Consider the following 17,137-nt stretch of genomic DNA (forward strand, 5'->3'; position numbering starts at 1 on the left):
TAAAGGCAATAAGGTTCTTATACATACACAGTACAGCAATCAGATGGATAGTCCTGAGAATTTGAAAATGTACGTACTGCTGCAAATATTAAGTATGTTTATGGAGACAGTGATCTTTTTCTTAATTCTTCTCAAGTATGCTGAATGACTCTGATTTTAAACAGAGTCAGAAGTGACTTGACAACACATAAAACACACACTCTCATGGTTTTCCAGCAATTTCCCAGAGCCCTCACTGATTTTGCTTGTATCAGAGCAGTGAGTAGTTGACTGCCTGGGAAAAGCAAGTCAAAGGTCACTTGTGCCTGCTGAAAGATCAATGGGGCTGACTTGGACCCAGATCCATAACCTTTTGATGACAAGATTACTGTTTTTGAGGAACATCTTACCTGTAAACGACAGCAGGGATGCGTTTCCAAGATCGGAAGCTTGCCACACTCTCCAGCTCTTTATCTGTGATCCAAGCAGGAACTATGAGTTCTTGGGGGTAGCTACTGCAAAGTCTACATGGAAGAAGTACATTAGCAGAAAAATGCAAGTGGCAAGCTAACAATAAACAAACAAAACCATGTATGTATAACTCCGCCATATTTTAACAGACCCAGTAGTGTGGAAGCAGTGTGCAAATACATACACAGCACAATGGAAAACTGCCAACCTGCTAGGTTTATCTTTTGACTATCTTTAACAGATTTGTAACTGTTGAAGTTTGGATCAAGCTGCATGGTGTCCCTCCCTTGCCCTCTGCAGTCTCAATGTCCTTTGTTGGCACTACCTTCTCGTTCGAGCTACTTAACAAGCACTCAGTAATAACTGTTTTCAAATTACCAGACATGGTCCTACATTATATGGTCCAGACCTATAAAGCCCTACATGGCCAGGGTCCAACCTACCTGAGGGACCGCCTTTCCCCGTATGTTCCAAGAGCAATACGGTTAGGGGCCCAAAATTTGCTAGCTATTCCGGGCCCCAAGGAGATCAAACTAGCCGCCACTAGGACCAGGGCTTTTTCGGTGGCGGCTCCTACCTGGTGGAATGAGCTCCCAGGGGAGACCCGGGCCCTGCGGGATCTTATGCAGTTCCGCAGGGCCTGCAAGACGGAGCTCTTCCACCAGGCTTTTGAGTAGGAGCCGCCCCCCCACCCCCGCCGCTATACTACCACCGTGGTGGGTTGGATGAAGCCCGGAGGAAACATCCGAACATGGAGGAAACCCTGGCCGTCAACTTGGAACTCGGACATACAATCCGTCATCTTTGGACTATGACATCATTGAGCACTTTGTCTGTATAGGAATTTAAGATGTACTATGTTTTTAAATGTATTATGTATTTTATGTTCTGCCTCACCTCTGTAAGCCGCCCTGAGCCTATGGGGAGGGCGGGGTATAAATGTGAATAATAAATAAATAAAATAAATTAAAGGACGGCCTGATTTTGTTGCTGCCGTTACTGGCCCTGTTGTTGCATGCTAGGAGTCGGACTCGACTGTGCAACTGAACAACAACAGCAGCAACAAAAGTTCTTTAAGGCCAGCAGAGAACCAAAAGCAAGGTCAGAAACGTGTATAATTTGGAATATTTCTATGGCACCTCTTCAGAGCCCTTACACAGAAGCGGCTTAAACTTACATATAATAATATAAAGCAACAAGCTATTAAAAAGAAGCCACTGGACATTTACAATGTAAAAACTATCAATAAAACAGACTTCAGACCAGAAGCAGCCGTTAAAAAACTGTTAAGATAAAACCTCTAGTTATATTGAGTATACTGAATTATCTGATATTTCAAGAGCTCTTTATGGCTACATGGCAGGGAGTGGGGTGCACAGCTACCACTGCCAAGCTGCACAGATGGCAACAGGCATTGTAGCTGTGCGCCCTGTTCTCAGTGGTTAACTATGTGTGAGGCTCTACCATTCTGTTTTCCAGATCTTTAGGTTTGGTGTAGTGGTTAAGTGCGCGGACTCTAATCTGGGAGAACTGGGTTTAGTTCCCCACTCTTCCACTTGCACCTGGCTGGATGACCTTGGGCAAGCCATAGTTCTGGCACAGCTGTTCTTGAAAAAGAGCAGTTTCTGTCAGAGCTCTCTCAGCCCCACCTACCTCACAGGATGTCTGTTGTGGGGAGGGGAAGGGAAAGGAGTTTGTAAGCCGCTCTCTTTTGGGTAGTGAAGGGCAGGGTATAAATCCAATCTCTTCTTCTTTTCTATTTATTTGTTAATTTACATTATTTATCACCTCTCTGAGGCTCAAGGCTGATTGCACAACGTAAGTCAGTGCAATCAACAAAAATAAGGTGTTTCATAAGCAAAGTAATAGGACCAGAATTACAGACATTAGAAAACAAAGCATAAGTATCAGACATGATCTGTCATCCACATAACAACCTAAACATTATTGACAGTGCCAGGATATGCAACAAGATTCTATCACAGTTGGAGCTATGACTGATCTGTTCCAGAACACCAATATTAACAATATCTAACCAATGCGCAGCTGTCTACAAGTATCCACAAAACTTACTTGTACTTCTCATTGATATTGGAAATCCTCCAGGCATTGTTCATATCAAAACCCATCCTTTCAACCTCATTTTTAAATCTTGATGTTACGTGATCCCCTAAACATAAATAAGGACAAAACAGCACTTAATTTTTTAATAGGACAGCATTTATCTCCCTGATTTAGAAAAGAAAACAACAAATCTGCTGAATTTCTCTCCATTGCAAGAAATCTGTGTTCAGTAGGTATCTTTAAATGGCCTGCGATTTAACTGATAATGAAAAATCAGTAGTCAATGGTTTCACGAACAGTATTAAGACTCAAATCTCTTTAGATTTACCCAAAAATTACCACACTGCTGTTTCAACAGATCATACCAGCAAGCAGAAGCTCAATTTATATGAGTTACTTCTACCAAACTCTCAGGAAAGGTTCAGATGACGTTGTACAACTTCATGTATGAAGTATAGAACCTGCATTCATTTTATTTCAAGTATGCTAATTAAACAGCTGCCAATTAATACATTTTCCACCCTGCATGGGGATGATGCCCCAAACAGAACAAGTGTCACTTATGAAGATGCCTTCAGAAAGCCATCATCACTTCACTGCTTTTCAATTTGGTTCTATCACTTACTTGACTATAGTTATTTTTGCGCATGTGATGCAGCTTAGCATCAAAAGGAAGGAAAGTTTATAGGCCAGGAAACAGGTTAAGATGAATGCAATTCTCATTTCTACATTTTTGCTGACCACAAGAATGTTTCCAGAACGTAACTGCCATAAAACAAGAACACAAAGCATGTTAAATACATGTGGGTACTCTTGAGACCCTCTTTGATCCTCAAGTACTAGGGATGGCCTCAAAGGTACTAGTAATATATATTCAGCCTTCCCATAAGATTTTTGGGAAGATGTGGGAGAGATTACACGGAGCACTCTTATGTCAAAAATAATGAAAGACAATCCTCAAACAAAGTCCAGGCACCAATCTGTTCTTGCAGCATTTGGAAAATGGAGAGAACTGCAGTCCACTGTGGAATGCATTCTGACCTGGCCAGGTATGCATAGTGATTAACCTGCCACTAAGACCATTGTTCTCCTTTTCCAAAGTGTGGCAATAAAAAAAAATCTAAGGGGCGGCATAAAAATATTTGTGGTGATATTATGAGTGCAGAACAGGCCTCACAATAAGCAAGTATCAAGGATGATATATGAACTGCCACTTGCATACAACAAGATTTTTACTCAGGGAACCACTGAAGTCATCTCTGGAGAAAAACACCATGCTACAGCACATCTGAATTATTCTGATTTTTAAAAGGGTATTTCTCTGTGGAGGAAAAAAAATTTTTTTTAGGGAAATCAGCCTTTGTCAACCCAATATTCTTGACAGATGCAGCTTGAAGCCCAAGCTGTACAAAAACAGAAATATGTGCACTGCATTGCCTTATCTAATTTAGCAACTGAAAGGATCGTCTATCAAACAGCCAAGAAACCGCCAGCATATAGGCATTAAAAGAACCCTCGTTCCAAGGTCTGGTCTCTAGCTAGGCCAGGTCTCTTTTCCCCTCCAAGACAACAGCTTTAGTTCTGAGGCTTTACAAGTTTTTGCTGTCAAGCCCCTGTTCCTGGCTCTCCCCACCTCCACCTTCTAAGGAGTCCTATTCCCTTTACTGTTAACTAAAACAGCCCCTCCTCCCATGGCTTCTCCTGCTCTCAAGGTATCCTGCAGCCTCATGGAAGCCATTAACACCACAGCTTAACAGGCTGCTGCCTCACGAGCTCAGCTTCAGAACACTGTTATGAAATGAGGTGATAAGAAACAGCATGGTTGTGCTTACAGGCCACAAATCACAATTTGGAAACCAATCAATGAATTAATTTGGACCTGAATTAATCTCATGCTGGTGAGAGAAATGCTAGGATCAATTTTAGTTAAAATCAGTTTTGTAAGATCAAAAAGTTAGCAGAGGTAGCATGTAACTTATTTCTAACTGGATGCCTTTGTAACACTAGTAGAAGGTATGCATTTTGCTATTTTCTGTATTCTTCTACATGCCTATATTGTAGGGCTGAGCCAAAATGGAACAGGGATCAGAGAACAGACGGGCATATTCTACACCAGTTTGGTGTAGTGGTTAAGTGCGCGGACTCTAATCTGGGAGAACCGGGTTTGATTCCCCACGTCTCCACTTGCACCTTTCTGGATGACCTTGGGCAAGCCATAGTTCTGATAAGAGCTGTTCTTGAAAAAGAGCAGTTTCTGTTAGAGTTCTCTCAGCCCCACCTACCTCACAGGGTGTCTGTTGCGGGGAGGGGAAGGGAAAGAAGTTTGTAAGCCGCTCTGAGACACCTTTGGGTAGTGAAGGGCAGGGAATAAATCCAATCTCTTCTCTTCTTCTTCATTAGCTAGGACTGCCTTAGGAAGAAGCCCATGTTTTTAAAAAGTGGGACAAAAAACGCAGACTGGGGAAAGAAATGGTTGCAAGTAGACAACAATGTATAAAAAGGAAAGGAGGTTTTGGGGAAAACTTTGCCCCCCACTTTTTCTTCCCAGATTCTCACAGGCAAAATACTAGTGCAGTCCTAAAAAGCTGTAACGTTAATTCATATTTTGGGTATACATAGTGTCTGCATCATACCTGGTCGACACAAATCACCGTGCTGTTCTTTTTCACTAGCATACACCTCCATACACCAGGCATGGTAAGCAAATGAAAACAGATCTTCTATCTTTGATGGAGGACGTATTGCATTGTTCAGCCGTTTAAGCCACTCTTGACATTGCTCAAAGGTAGAAAACTGACACCTATTAAAAAATAGAAACAACTCTATTAATTTTCACCAAGATCCAAGCCATAGGATTCACACCAAACCAGAGCAGAAAACACTGGCATTTATGACTTTATTTAATAACAAACCAGAAGCAATAAACACAAAAATGCAGCATAACAGCATCACCGACAGAACATAAGTGTCACCCTACCCCTGGTCCCCCCTCAGCCCCTTCCTCCACCTTGGGGCTGGGGATCACAAAGGGGCTGCTGGGACCTCAGTTAACAGGTGAGGGGCCTTGGCCATCTGGCAGTAGGCCCCTCCAGAGTTTGGCATCTCTCTCTCTCGCTTTCTATCCCTCCTCGCCCATCATCACTCCCCTGTCGTTCTCCTCCTCGATCCCAGCATTTGGCCTCCTTTTATCCACTCCTCTATCTTCCCACCTCCATTTTCCCTTCCCTTGCTGGTCCCCCTATTCTCTTTCCTCCCTTTTCCTGCTCCCATTGGCTAAGGCGGGCAGCCCTTTTAAGGGCTCATTCGTGCCTTCCTCCTCCCCCCTCCGGGGAGGGGTCAGCAGCTCTCGCCATGGCTCCCACACCTCAGCTGGCCATGGTCTGCACTGGCATCCCCGTGAGCATGGTCTGCACTAGCATCCCCGTTGCAGCTTGCAGGTGGGTCCTGCGGCTGTGGCGACGGGCACGCCCAGCGACCTGGTTCTCTGTCTCCCCCATCTTTGGGTCAGCACGTAGGTTCCCCACTGGCTTGCCTGGCGACCTGAAGCAGCCACCCTCCGGAAGGCCCCCACTCAGCCTGTCTCCACTGTCACCACTGTGCCGTCCTAACTTGGAGCCACCACTGCCGGTGGGGACAACAACAATCAAATTCAGTATCTTCTGATTTAAATGAAAATTTTACAAAAACTATATACAATTGGTACCTAACACCTAAAAGGTCGGTTCATATATATTCAGACTTTGAAATGGTATATGTAGGAGGAAAAACCCTTTACACAGTAGACACAGTGTATAAAAGCCTTAAGCTTACCGACTATTGAAGAGTTTGTTCCCTTGCTGATCGGGTGCCTGGCTGTGAATGATTATAATAGGATTGAATTTTCTCCTGTAATACTGGTTTGAAGGCTTTTATACGCTGTGAGTGCTGTGTGAAGGATTTTTCCTCCTACATATACCATTTCAAAGTCTTCTGTACATTATGAGTACTTTATGAAGTAGTATGAACTTCTTGAAGAAGAGCGATCGAAACGAAGATCAAAATCCGGAGTCTTCGTCCTGTCTATGTACCATTTATGGACTTTCACTACTCATGGACCTGTATATTGTATCCTGAAACACTGGCTCCATTCACGCTACCCTTCTTGCCAGTTAAGATCCTCACCTCAAGCTCTGCTCTTGTGTCCTGCCAGCAGAGGTGAAGTAATGGACTGCGGGAAATGACTTTTTATTGCTGATTTGATTAGTTTTAGCTTTTATTGTTTTATTGTTCTTAAGCTGCAAGCCACCACAAGCAGTTTTTTTGAGAGAGGTGGCATATAAATGCTTTAAAACAACTGATAAATTGACAGGTTCTCATGGGTTACCACAATAGCATTAAACAGCAGTGCGGGAAACAAAGCTGAGGACTGAGGGCAAATGTGGATGGTAGTGACGAAAAGAGCTGCAATGTAACAATAGAAATACATTGAAAGAGTGCCAGGAATAGGAGATGCTTTTTGAAATCCATGAAAATGAACACAGAAGAGTTTCAGTTCAGAACCTAATACAGCCACCGGGATAGGACAGACTCTGGGAATTCATTATTCTGCCACAACTGGACGCCTTCAGTTCTGGTTAAACATAAACTGGACTGGATTATAAGATGTTCTACTGGATAAGTACAGACAACAAAATGTTACCCTAACAAAAAACACCACTGATTGCAATATTGTCCAACCTCTGAGGCAATTTATACATACCTGATAACTTTACAGTCCTTACAAGTCAACTGAAGCTGAAATATGTCCCGGCATTCAACATTTTCTATAAGCTGTAATGGAACCTGTGATTAAGAAGATTAAATGACCTTACTCAAAAAGGCTCTGAAATGGTAGTTTCTTGGCATTCATTATTTGGATTTATTAGATAATTCAGAACCTGAAATGAGCTATTACTCTTAAGTGAATAAACTCTCACTCTTTGCATCCCAAATGAATAGACAGCACGTGTTAAATCATGAAGAAGGCTACATTCTTGGGAACATCAGTGAAGTTACGACAGACCATATTAACCCTCCTCCCACTTTGACCCTGTTATTGCTGCTCTCCACTCCCCACAGATGCATACCCTGTTCCTAAAAGATCATTCTTAAGGCTAGGAGTGGGGAAGGAGTTCTCTACTGTAAGGGTGAGATAAAAATCTGCCCTCCCCAGGTCTCATATTGGCATCATCAGAGGACTGTAACTGAATAGTATCCCAATACACAGCATTTTTACCAAAAAGACTGAATGGCAGCCTCCTATTTATAAGGGACACTGAAATACCACATCCACAAATATTGTGGAACAAGTCAATGCCTATCCTCCTTAGACCATGACTGATCCAGAATATGCTGTCAAGCACCCTGTGGTGGGTGAAATGTATTCCCCCAAGTAATATACAGGTTTGTCTATTATAATGATGTGCATCTTGCTAGCATTTATAAGTTCTGCACTTCTGTCTCTTCACAACTCAGCTTCTGGTGGAGCAGACTGTGCACTCCTATCAACAGAAGAGCAGCCAGTAAGATCAAGCAACAATGGAGGCATTGTCTCCAGAATTCATGGCACACACATTTCTCCATACAAGTGCAGAGGGGACAGTCATAGAAGCCAAACTGCAACAAACAAATGTCATCCTCCTCTCACCCCTTCAGCTGAATGGAAGCAGGATGGCAGCAACTCTGCAACAGGTAGGGAGCTACGGGGACAACAACCTTTTACATTAACAGGAATCACACTAGTGGAGATGAGAAAGCAATTAATATGGCTTTCAGTTGATCGAGCCTCCTCCCAAGATAAGGGCTTCCCTCATGTACTTCTCTGTCTTTGGCACCAAGAAGACTGAAACAGAGCCCTATGTGGGCTTGGTCCTCAAAGATCTCTCTGGCACAGAGGACATATGGCTCCCTTAACACCCTATATTTGATTAAGAAAAAGGCTTGCTGAGGAAGTTATCAGCTGTCTCTTCCAAAAGGAAGCCTTGCCACATAAATGATCTAAAACTCTATGAAGACACAAACATGTAGGTACATGTGATCTGGTAAACATTACATCCTTGCAGAAAGCTTTTGCCAAAGTCCCTTGCTAAATGCTCATAAGAAAACACAATTACTCCAAGAATTTTCACTGTAGGTCAGCTCCTCTCTTCCCTTCATCAAAACTTTCCAAGATCTAACTTGTGCATCTCATTTTAAAAGCCTCCTCTAACTTATTAGTTCACACACATGTTTCTTAGCACCCTATCATCTTTTCCCCTGGCCAGTCCCTTGCCCTCCATTTGTTTCATTTTTTTCTTTCTTTCTCAACAAACTTCCTTATCAAATATAGCCTTCCGCATCATATGCTACAAAATGTGGCACATATACTTCCCAGGTAAAACTTAAGTATCATGCTCCATTTTGTCTTCTTGCCATGCATACTTGCTTCACTGCCATGCAAATTCCACATGCCCTTCCATCTTTCTCATTAGACCATTTGACACAAACCTCTTTTCCCTGACCAATTTCCATGCTTGAGTATATCACTTATATCACAAATCAAGTCACACCATGCAATCAGTTCACTCTCCAAACAGCAATCTGTCTAATCTGACAGAAGTATACCAGTTCTGCATATGAAGCAACCATTTAGCCTTTTTAGTGATCATGCAAAGCTGTCCGAGACAACCAGAATAATTTTCCTGAGGGTAATTCCCAGTACTTAAACTAATTTTGTCTTAACAGATGTTAGGGGGGAAAAGAACAACATTTCTGAATTTACTGTGGTTTGTAGATAGGAACTACTTCCAGGGATATTAAATGATTATAGATAAGCAAGGGAATAAAAATCAAGACATTAACTGAACCAGAGGAGGGAAAATGTCATTAAAATTCTCATATCTTACTCCTTAAATCCTATCGTGCCATATTTGAAAATCCACTTCAAGAGGTCTCAGTTCTTCTCTGTGGCATTCAAAACCACAAACATATTCATTACTCTATACGTCCCAGATGCCACAATTAAAATTACTTTCTTAACTGAAGCCAACCAAGAGACCAGCCTGAGCATTCAAGTTTAGATTTGCACTGAAGTTGTCACTCTTGGGTACACAAATGATCCCATGGATGAGTGTATCAACATTTTTGAAAGTCACAATGCCATCAGCTTATTGCTTGGCCTACTAAGACTTTTGTCTTTTCTACAAGGAACATCAGCTTCCTATTTCTGGATCATCCATGAATTTATCCACTCAAATGCCTCATGCATGATAGCTCCAGCCTCTATTGCAAGGTGAGCACAGGTCAGCACAAGTTTATTTTGTTCCAAGCAAAGGTGCAGCAGAAAAAAGTGTTGTACAGCATTACTATTTTACTTACTGAGGTCTCACAAGCAGCAAATTTACAGACATTCTATTGAATTATAAACAAAGAACAAAATTAGGATAAAACCAGAAGGTAGACTTTGGACAATTTCAACCAGATTTCACCTCCCCTACCTCTGACACACCACACATGAGTAACTAGGTACCTGGTTGTCACTGCCCTACCCCACAATATCCACAAGAAGCAGCTTCAGGAGCTTTATTTTGGGGAGGCCAGGTAACAAAAAACAAAATCCTCAGAATTTCACATCCAACATCACATGCTAAGTGCCAGTATCTTTGCAAGGAGCCTATTCAAAATTCTTATTAGATTATGAATGCTCACTGACCTTACAGTTATAAAATTTAATTATGATAATCACATTCGTAAACAATATGCTATATTTACTTAGTTCAGTTGACACAAAACTTGCTATTGAGAATGCTGAAGACTACAGCTATATTATATGTTCAGGGACATCTGAAGCACTTGTTCTCCCAGACAGCTATCTCAGGGGTCTTCACGTTTTCTCACACACATGTGAATGCAAACAAAACTGATATGCTAGGATCAGCTTACAAGACCAAATCTTACTATGGAATGACAAGCTGAATTCTAGTCTACCTCATTTCATCAACATAACTTCCACATGACTCACAGCTGGTGAGGAGATATGAAGCAAAAGAAACACTACTTGAGGTGTCAGGTGTGGTTTGCAGCTGCAAACAAGGGAATTGTTGTAACTTGCAACCTGAAGGATTATGACATGGAAACCAAAATATATGAATTTTTTAAAATTATGCAAAGCATTTCTTGCCCTAATCAACATTTTAAAAAGACTGCAACTGATCACAAAAACTCAGATTGCCTGGCCACATTAGCACAAACAGCAAAAGGGGATGAGAGTTTCTCTTTCAAGCACTGGAACAGCCTAAACATCCTAAATGAGAGTAGGTGAACTGCAGCATTGTACAGAGTAGAACAGTTGTCTCTGCAGGAATAGAATTTCATAGAAAAAACTGAAAATGCCACATTCTAATTGAGGTACTTTCCAATACATAGTAGGGCCTTCCTGACTTCAACCAAAGAAGCACCTACTAACTGAATCTAACAGAATGCTGAATGAAGAATACTATGATTCACTGCATGTAGCAGCCCCTACCTGAAGGACAACCCACTTCAGACTCTTTCAATTTCCAAGACATCCACACAGAACTACCAGTCTCTGGCTGCATATTATAGAAGTCGCAGCTTCTGTTCCTGCAACAAGTTCACTTGATAGAGTCACCAGGAAAACCACCTTTCCTGAAGAGTAAAAATAAAAACTAACGCTTACATTCACAACCGATTCCTTAAATTTGATGTGAAGCCTGTAGTTGGAAAGTGCAATAATGGCATCTTCTGCTCGTCCCACAAATTCTGTGCTTTCACCATGAAGTTCAAGAAAAGGGACCTGTAGAGCAAAGGAAAAGGTCAATTTCCAAAAAGAGAAGAGAAGAGAAGAAAAGAAAAAGACTCATCAGCTCAATGGGGGCTAGCACCCCCCCATAAGTACAAATATGAGACATGCCATAATAGATATGTAGCACTTACAATTACATAAAGCACCGCTAGAACAAAGCTTGAGTCACAGAAAGACTAATGAAAGATGGGACATTTTGGTGGAAGTTACTACTACCTGATGTTCCCAAGGCAAAAATAACCTTAATAAAAACAACATTAATTTAGCAGGCAGTTAAATTCAGAAGAAATTTTCAGGATTCCCTCTATACAACGGCAGTGTTTGGTCACCATTCTTGACACACCAGGGCTCATAGGAGAGCAGATTTTGTAAAGTGTTTACCCTATATAATTTGGACTCCTAGAGCATACACTATACCTGTTTGGAACTATATGTTTTAGAGGCTCAGCTCAGCCTAATTTCAAACTTTAGAAATTTGGGAAGGGCAGGGGAAGACAAAAATATTTGAAGATATTTGAGAAAGAGAGAAAAATATTTTTCTGCATTGTAGAAGAAGAGATTAGATTTATACCCTGCCCTTCACTACCCAAAGGAGTCTCAGAGTGGCTTACAATCTCCTTCCCCTTCCCACAACAGACACCCTGTGAGGTATGTGGGGCTGAGAATAGCTCCTGAGAAAACAGCTCTGAAAGAACTTGTGACTGACCCAAGGTCATGCCAGCAGCTGCATGTGAAGGAGTGGGGAATTAAGCCCGGTTTTCCCAGATAAGAGTCCATGCTCCTAACCACTACACCCAACTGGCTTTCTTGTATGCAGCTGCAAGAAGAGTTTACTTACTTGAGTAATTTATATTTCATCTTTCAGCTCCTGACACACACAAAGAAATCCAAAATATTCATACACATTGTCTTGCTGAAGAATGAACCCTTCCAAGGTAAAGGAAAGTGTTTACCCTATATAATTTGGACTCCTAGAGCATACACTATACCTGTTTGGAACTATATGTTTTAGAGGCTCAGCTCAGCCTAATTTCAAACTTTAGAAATTTGGGAAGGGCAGGGGAAGACAAAAATATTTGAAGATATTTGAGAAAGAGAGAAAAATATTTTTCTGCATTGTAGAAGAAGAGATTAGATTTATACCCTGCCCTTCACTACCCAAAGGAGTCTCAGAGTGGCTTACAATCTCCTTCCCCTTCCCACAACAGACACCCTGTGAGGTATGTGGGGCTGAGAATAGCTCCTGAGAAAACAGCTCTGAAAGAACTTGTGACTGACCCAAGGTCATGCCAGCAGCTGCATGTGAAGGAGTGGGGAATTAAGCCCGGTTTTCCCAGATAAGAGTCCATGCTCCTAACCACTACACCCAACTGGCTTTCTTGTATGCAGCTGCAAGAAGAGTTTACTTACTTGAGTAATTTATATTTCATCTTTCAGCTCCTGACACACACAAAGAAATCCAAAATATTCATACACATTGTCTTGCTGAAGAATGAACCCTTCCAAGGTAAAGGAAAGGCAGAGAAGAAGGCCCTCAGACATAAGTGAGTATTAGTAGTTCGCAGGAAAACATCGAACAATTAAATGCTCCATTTCCAAGACCCTTCAACTTAACTGAAAATTAAATTTGTAACTATAAGCATAAGTACTGCAACAAATTTTGTTCCATTACACAGATCAAATTAAACCCATTTAACGTCTTCTGCCTGGTCTTGGCCAGAAGTAACACTACTAGGTCTGCACATGCTATGAGAGCAAAACATAGGCAATTACCTGGAGATTCTCATCCTCTCTGATCAGCTGCTTCCTGGGGAAGATCTGATTAGCTTGGATGCATTCAAGGCTGTGCTGAGTCTCTTCATCCTGTGAAACAGATCATTAAGTTGATTTCTATAGTGATACATTCAGACATATTTCCAGTTAGTAAGAAATTTGAAAAATTTGTCTCAAGACATAGACTGAAGACTTGTGTTTTACAAGCTACTCTACAAGCTACTCTTGCAAACTTGGGATCCCCTAAATTCACAATCATCATCTATTCTGGCTGGAAATATGAGGAGATGCTGACATGATGCCCATGCAAATGTGTGGATCCAAGCAAACAGATTTCAGAACTACTGGTCTCTCTTCCCCAGTCTGTCTGTCTCTCTCAATTCCAATGTCTGTCAATAAGGTCTGCCTGGACATTCAGGCACTGACACGAGGACAGGAACTGAGTAGCATCTGCAGTTGCCCAGTTCTCCCTCAGGGCCTGAAATTGGCAAGCAGGGGGAGGACATCCAATTGCTGTTCATCTTTCAGCAGCATAGGATCAACACCCCCTCCCCTAGTATTTGCAAACTCACTGCAGGTAATTTGTGCACTCCCACACAAGGGGTACTGATTCGCCAAAACGCAAAGCTGCTTTAAAAATATCAACCATTGTAACTAAATGCAAATGCATAGGAACATACATGTTGTTTTACATATCTTTCATTTTTTAACCATGAAGAAAGCAGCTTTTGTTTACGACATGCAGTTGTTAGACGCCAGATTATAGATTCACAGTAAATCAAATAATCAGTTTTCACCTGTAGTTCAAAACTACTCCATTCTAGAAAAGTCACAATGCAAGATCTGCAAGTGGTCTCTTGCAACAGATCTCATTTAAGTGTTACACACAGTTCTGTGCAAATTAACCTATATTTTGACTGAAAAATACAGTTCTCATTTCTATCTCAGATGCAGCATATCATCAGAGCATGAAAGAAACAACTTCCTCCAAATTACAGGTTTTTCAACTTGGGCAGGTCACCTACACAGAAAGTATGCATATAATTGTTAAACTGGTACCATTTATAAACCCTGACTACATTGCAAAAAACAACTGAAATTCCACATTAAGTAAACTCTAAATTGGACATCCATCATCAATGATGAACAGACAATAGAAAGTCTTTCCATAGACTTACATATTGTGATGAGGACTAGAAAAAAGAGTAAAAGACTAGGAAAGAAAGAGGCAGGGACTTCAAAAGCAGCACCAGGGACTTGGAACATATGGGAAAAGGGCAGTGGTACAGAATCTCAAAAACCTCCTAACACATATCTGGTGATGCCAACCATGAATTTTCAGATGTCTCAGAAACCGTGCAAACTACAAGATAGCAAAACCTATCTTTCCTAGGATTAAGTTAAACAGAAGGTGCTGGGAGGGGGGGCAACAGTGGGAGGGCTTCTAGTGTCCTGGCCCCACTGGTGGACCTCCTGATGGCACCTGGTATATTTGGCCACTGTGTGATGGAGTGCTGGACTGGATGGGCCATTGGCCTGATCCAACATTGGCTTCTCTTATGTTCTTAATTTCAAATGACTTGACAAACAGCACTTCAACCACATTACTGTGGTTTTTGAACCTGGGAAGTCTAGGTTCAAAACCCTATTCTAGTGGTTAGAGTGCCATACTAGGTTCTGGGAAGTCTAGGTTCAAAACCCTATTCTGCCATCGAAGCCTGCTGGGCAGCTTTGGACCAGCTGCATACTCAACCCAACCTACCTCAGAGGGTTGTTGCAAGGATAAAATGGAGGAGAGGAAAATGAAGTAAGCATCAGGAACAAAGACGGGATATAAATGAAGTAAATAAAACAGTTAAACTATGGTGCAGACAAGCACAGCAGGTGGTGACAAAAAGGATAAAGTTTAGAAAACTTCCGGTTTATGGCGACACGCAGGCAGACACATCTCCCGGACGTCCCGGGGATGTAAACTGCACACCAGCGTGTGGGAGGGGGTCTGACGGGTCATGACCCTCCCCCCCCGGAGCCTTGGTAAAAGGCTCCCAGCCAGGGGGCTTTTGAGGGGCGACCTCTTCGATGGCCGAATGCTGGAGAATTGAGGCGCCCGTCTGCCCCAAAGGTCCTGCCGCTGAGTGACCGCATGGTACAAGTGCTGCTGACCGGGCGAAATAAATTGTGACAAGTGAGGCCGAATGGCCAACAACGAACTGTGAGTCGGGTTGAAGCGAGCATGAAGATATAAAAAGAAGCTGCCCCCCCTAAAGAGCGACGGGAAAGCGAGCGGGGGAGGAGTCCCTCCCAAACGCATAGACGGAACACAGACAGAAAGAGGGGGGAGTGGAAAAATAAGCGACTAAAACTGTTTTAAGAGACTTACCAGAGCGCAGAAAAGCGTTCGGGCGAATATCAGAGACTTTAGCAACTTTTTTGAAAAGTAAAGAAATCCAAAAAGATGGCGGGGAAGAAACCGGAGAAAGAGAAGCTGTTGAAACCGAAACTAGGGGGCAGTCATCAAACGGATGAGGTCACTGAGCTCACAAAACTCTTGGCTGACTCCCTGCGCCCCCTGCTGGATGAGATCACTGGCATTAAACAACAACTGTCAATAATTGGTCAGAGTGTGGCATGGCAGCAGATGCAACTGACTCCATACTTAAAAGCAACAGAGCAAATGGGAGAGAAGATGAAGGAAATGGACGTCACTACTAAAAAAGTTAAGAAAAAGGTGCAAAAGCTGGAAATGAAGCAAGCTACAGAAGAGTCAAAGCTTTTACAGCTACAAATGGATAAAGCAAATTTGGTCCTACAGTTTCAAGGGGTCCCGGAAATTAAAGGATAGAATCTGAAGCAACGGCTGAGCGAAGCAATAGCCCCAATGACAGATTTAACAGCAGAATACCTTTGCAGCGAGATGGATGTGATCTACAGGTCCTATTCATCGTACATCAAGAAAAATAATCTGCCTGGGGAAATAGTGGTCTGATTCTCGAAGAGACATGTGAGAGATGCTATTTTGAAAGCAACTTCGGGAACACCCTTGAAAATTGGGGGCAACAATATCAGGATTTTAAAAGACATTCCATTTGATATAAGGCAGAAGAGAAAGAACTATAAAGAATTAACCCTTTTCTTACAAACAAATGGCATCAGTTACAGGTGGTTAATCCCAGAAGGTGTCATTTTCAAGCTCAACGATAAAAAAAAAGAGAAAAGATTGACTCTGTTTTTAAAGCACATGAATTTCTGCGGACACAGCTTGGGGAACGAGAAGAGGGCAACGGGGAGGAAGAAGAAAGCAAATCTGATGGCGAGTTGGGCTCGGGGTCTTTGGACGAGGACTCCCCCTCTGAAAAGGGGGCAGCTGCCCCCAAAAGCTCATATAAACCGAGTATTAGAAAAGATAAGAATAATTAAGGGCTGAAGGACTTTGATTTGTGCCTGAAAAAAATGTTGAAATAACTTGGGGATGCTCTGGGAACTTCTTTAAACAGTTAAAGGGATGGTTAAACGATAATTAATCTAGCATAACCGACTAAGTTCATTGTATTATTAGTAGCTTTCTGAAAATAGCATGGTGATAAACTGATGTATTGATCTCCTACCCTTGGGTTTTTAGTTGTATGTCTTTTTTCTTTTTTCCCTAGATGTAGTTCCCTTCCCTATATTTTCTGTTGTAGTTTTGTAGTCTGCAAAAATCAATAAAAACCTCCCCCCAGGGGGATGGGGGGGGGAAGGATAAAGTTTAGTTATCCAAAACCCTGAAGAGACTGGATACATGTCCTGCTCCATCTACATCCCTTTCCTTGAACAGAAACATAGGGGAAAGGGCTTGATGAAGTATAAAGCTCACTGACTCTGACTCACTCCGAAAACGGGAATTAAGAGTTTATAGTCATTTGGCCTGTCCCAGCCGGGGACCGACGGCAGCACCAAGGGGAGCGCCGGCCCGGGACGACCCAAGACTCACCTGGGCCCCGACGAGGGAGGCGGCCCCGGCGGCGATGAAGGACGGGCGGGCGGCGGCGG

The 17,137-nt window shown here is 42.3% G+C and overlaps 1 protein-coding gene across 11 annotated transcripts in view; it reads right to left on the bottom strand.

Moving 5' to 3' along the window:
• MTMR3 (myotubularin related protein 3) overlaps positions 1 to 17,137 on the bottom strand; it is an 83,812-nt gene that overhangs the window by 22,538 nt on the left and 44,137 nt on the right. For 7 of the 11 annotated variants that reach the window (XM_015425349.1, XM_015425348.1, XM_015425346.1 and 4 more), the window contains exons 4-10: positions 13,109 to 13,198; positions 11,210 to 11,326; positions 9,889 to 9,921; positions 7,253 to 7,335; positions 5,148 to 5,314; positions 2,524 to 2,620; positions 390 to 503 (exon numbers count right to left, since the gene is read on the bottom strand). In XM_015425349.1, the coding sequence (XP_015280835.1) occupies positions 390 to 503; positions 2,524 to 2,620; positions 5,148 to 5,314; positions 7,253 to 7,335; positions 9,889 to 9,921; positions 11,210 to 11,326; positions 13,109 to 13,198 (701 nt within the window). The remainder of the gene's footprint in view (positions 1 to 389; positions 504 to 2,523; positions 2,621 to 5,147; positions 5,315 to 7,252; positions 7,336 to 9,888; positions 9,922 to 11,209; positions 11,327 to 13,108; positions 13,199 to 17,137) is intronic. The other 4 variants (XM_015425352.1, XM_015425350.1, XM_015425347.1 and 1 more) reach the window with 1 other exon arrangement.

The sequence above is a fragment of the Gekko japonicus genome, unplaced genomic scaffold (assembly GCF_001447785.1).
Source record: "Gekko japonicus isolate JY-2015 unplaced genomic scaffold, Gekko_japonicus_V1.1 scaffold135, whole genome shotgun sequence".
Taxonomy (NCBI): domain Eukaryota; kingdom Metazoa; phylum Chordata; class Lepidosauria; order Squamata; family Gekkonidae; genus Gekko; species Gekko japonicus.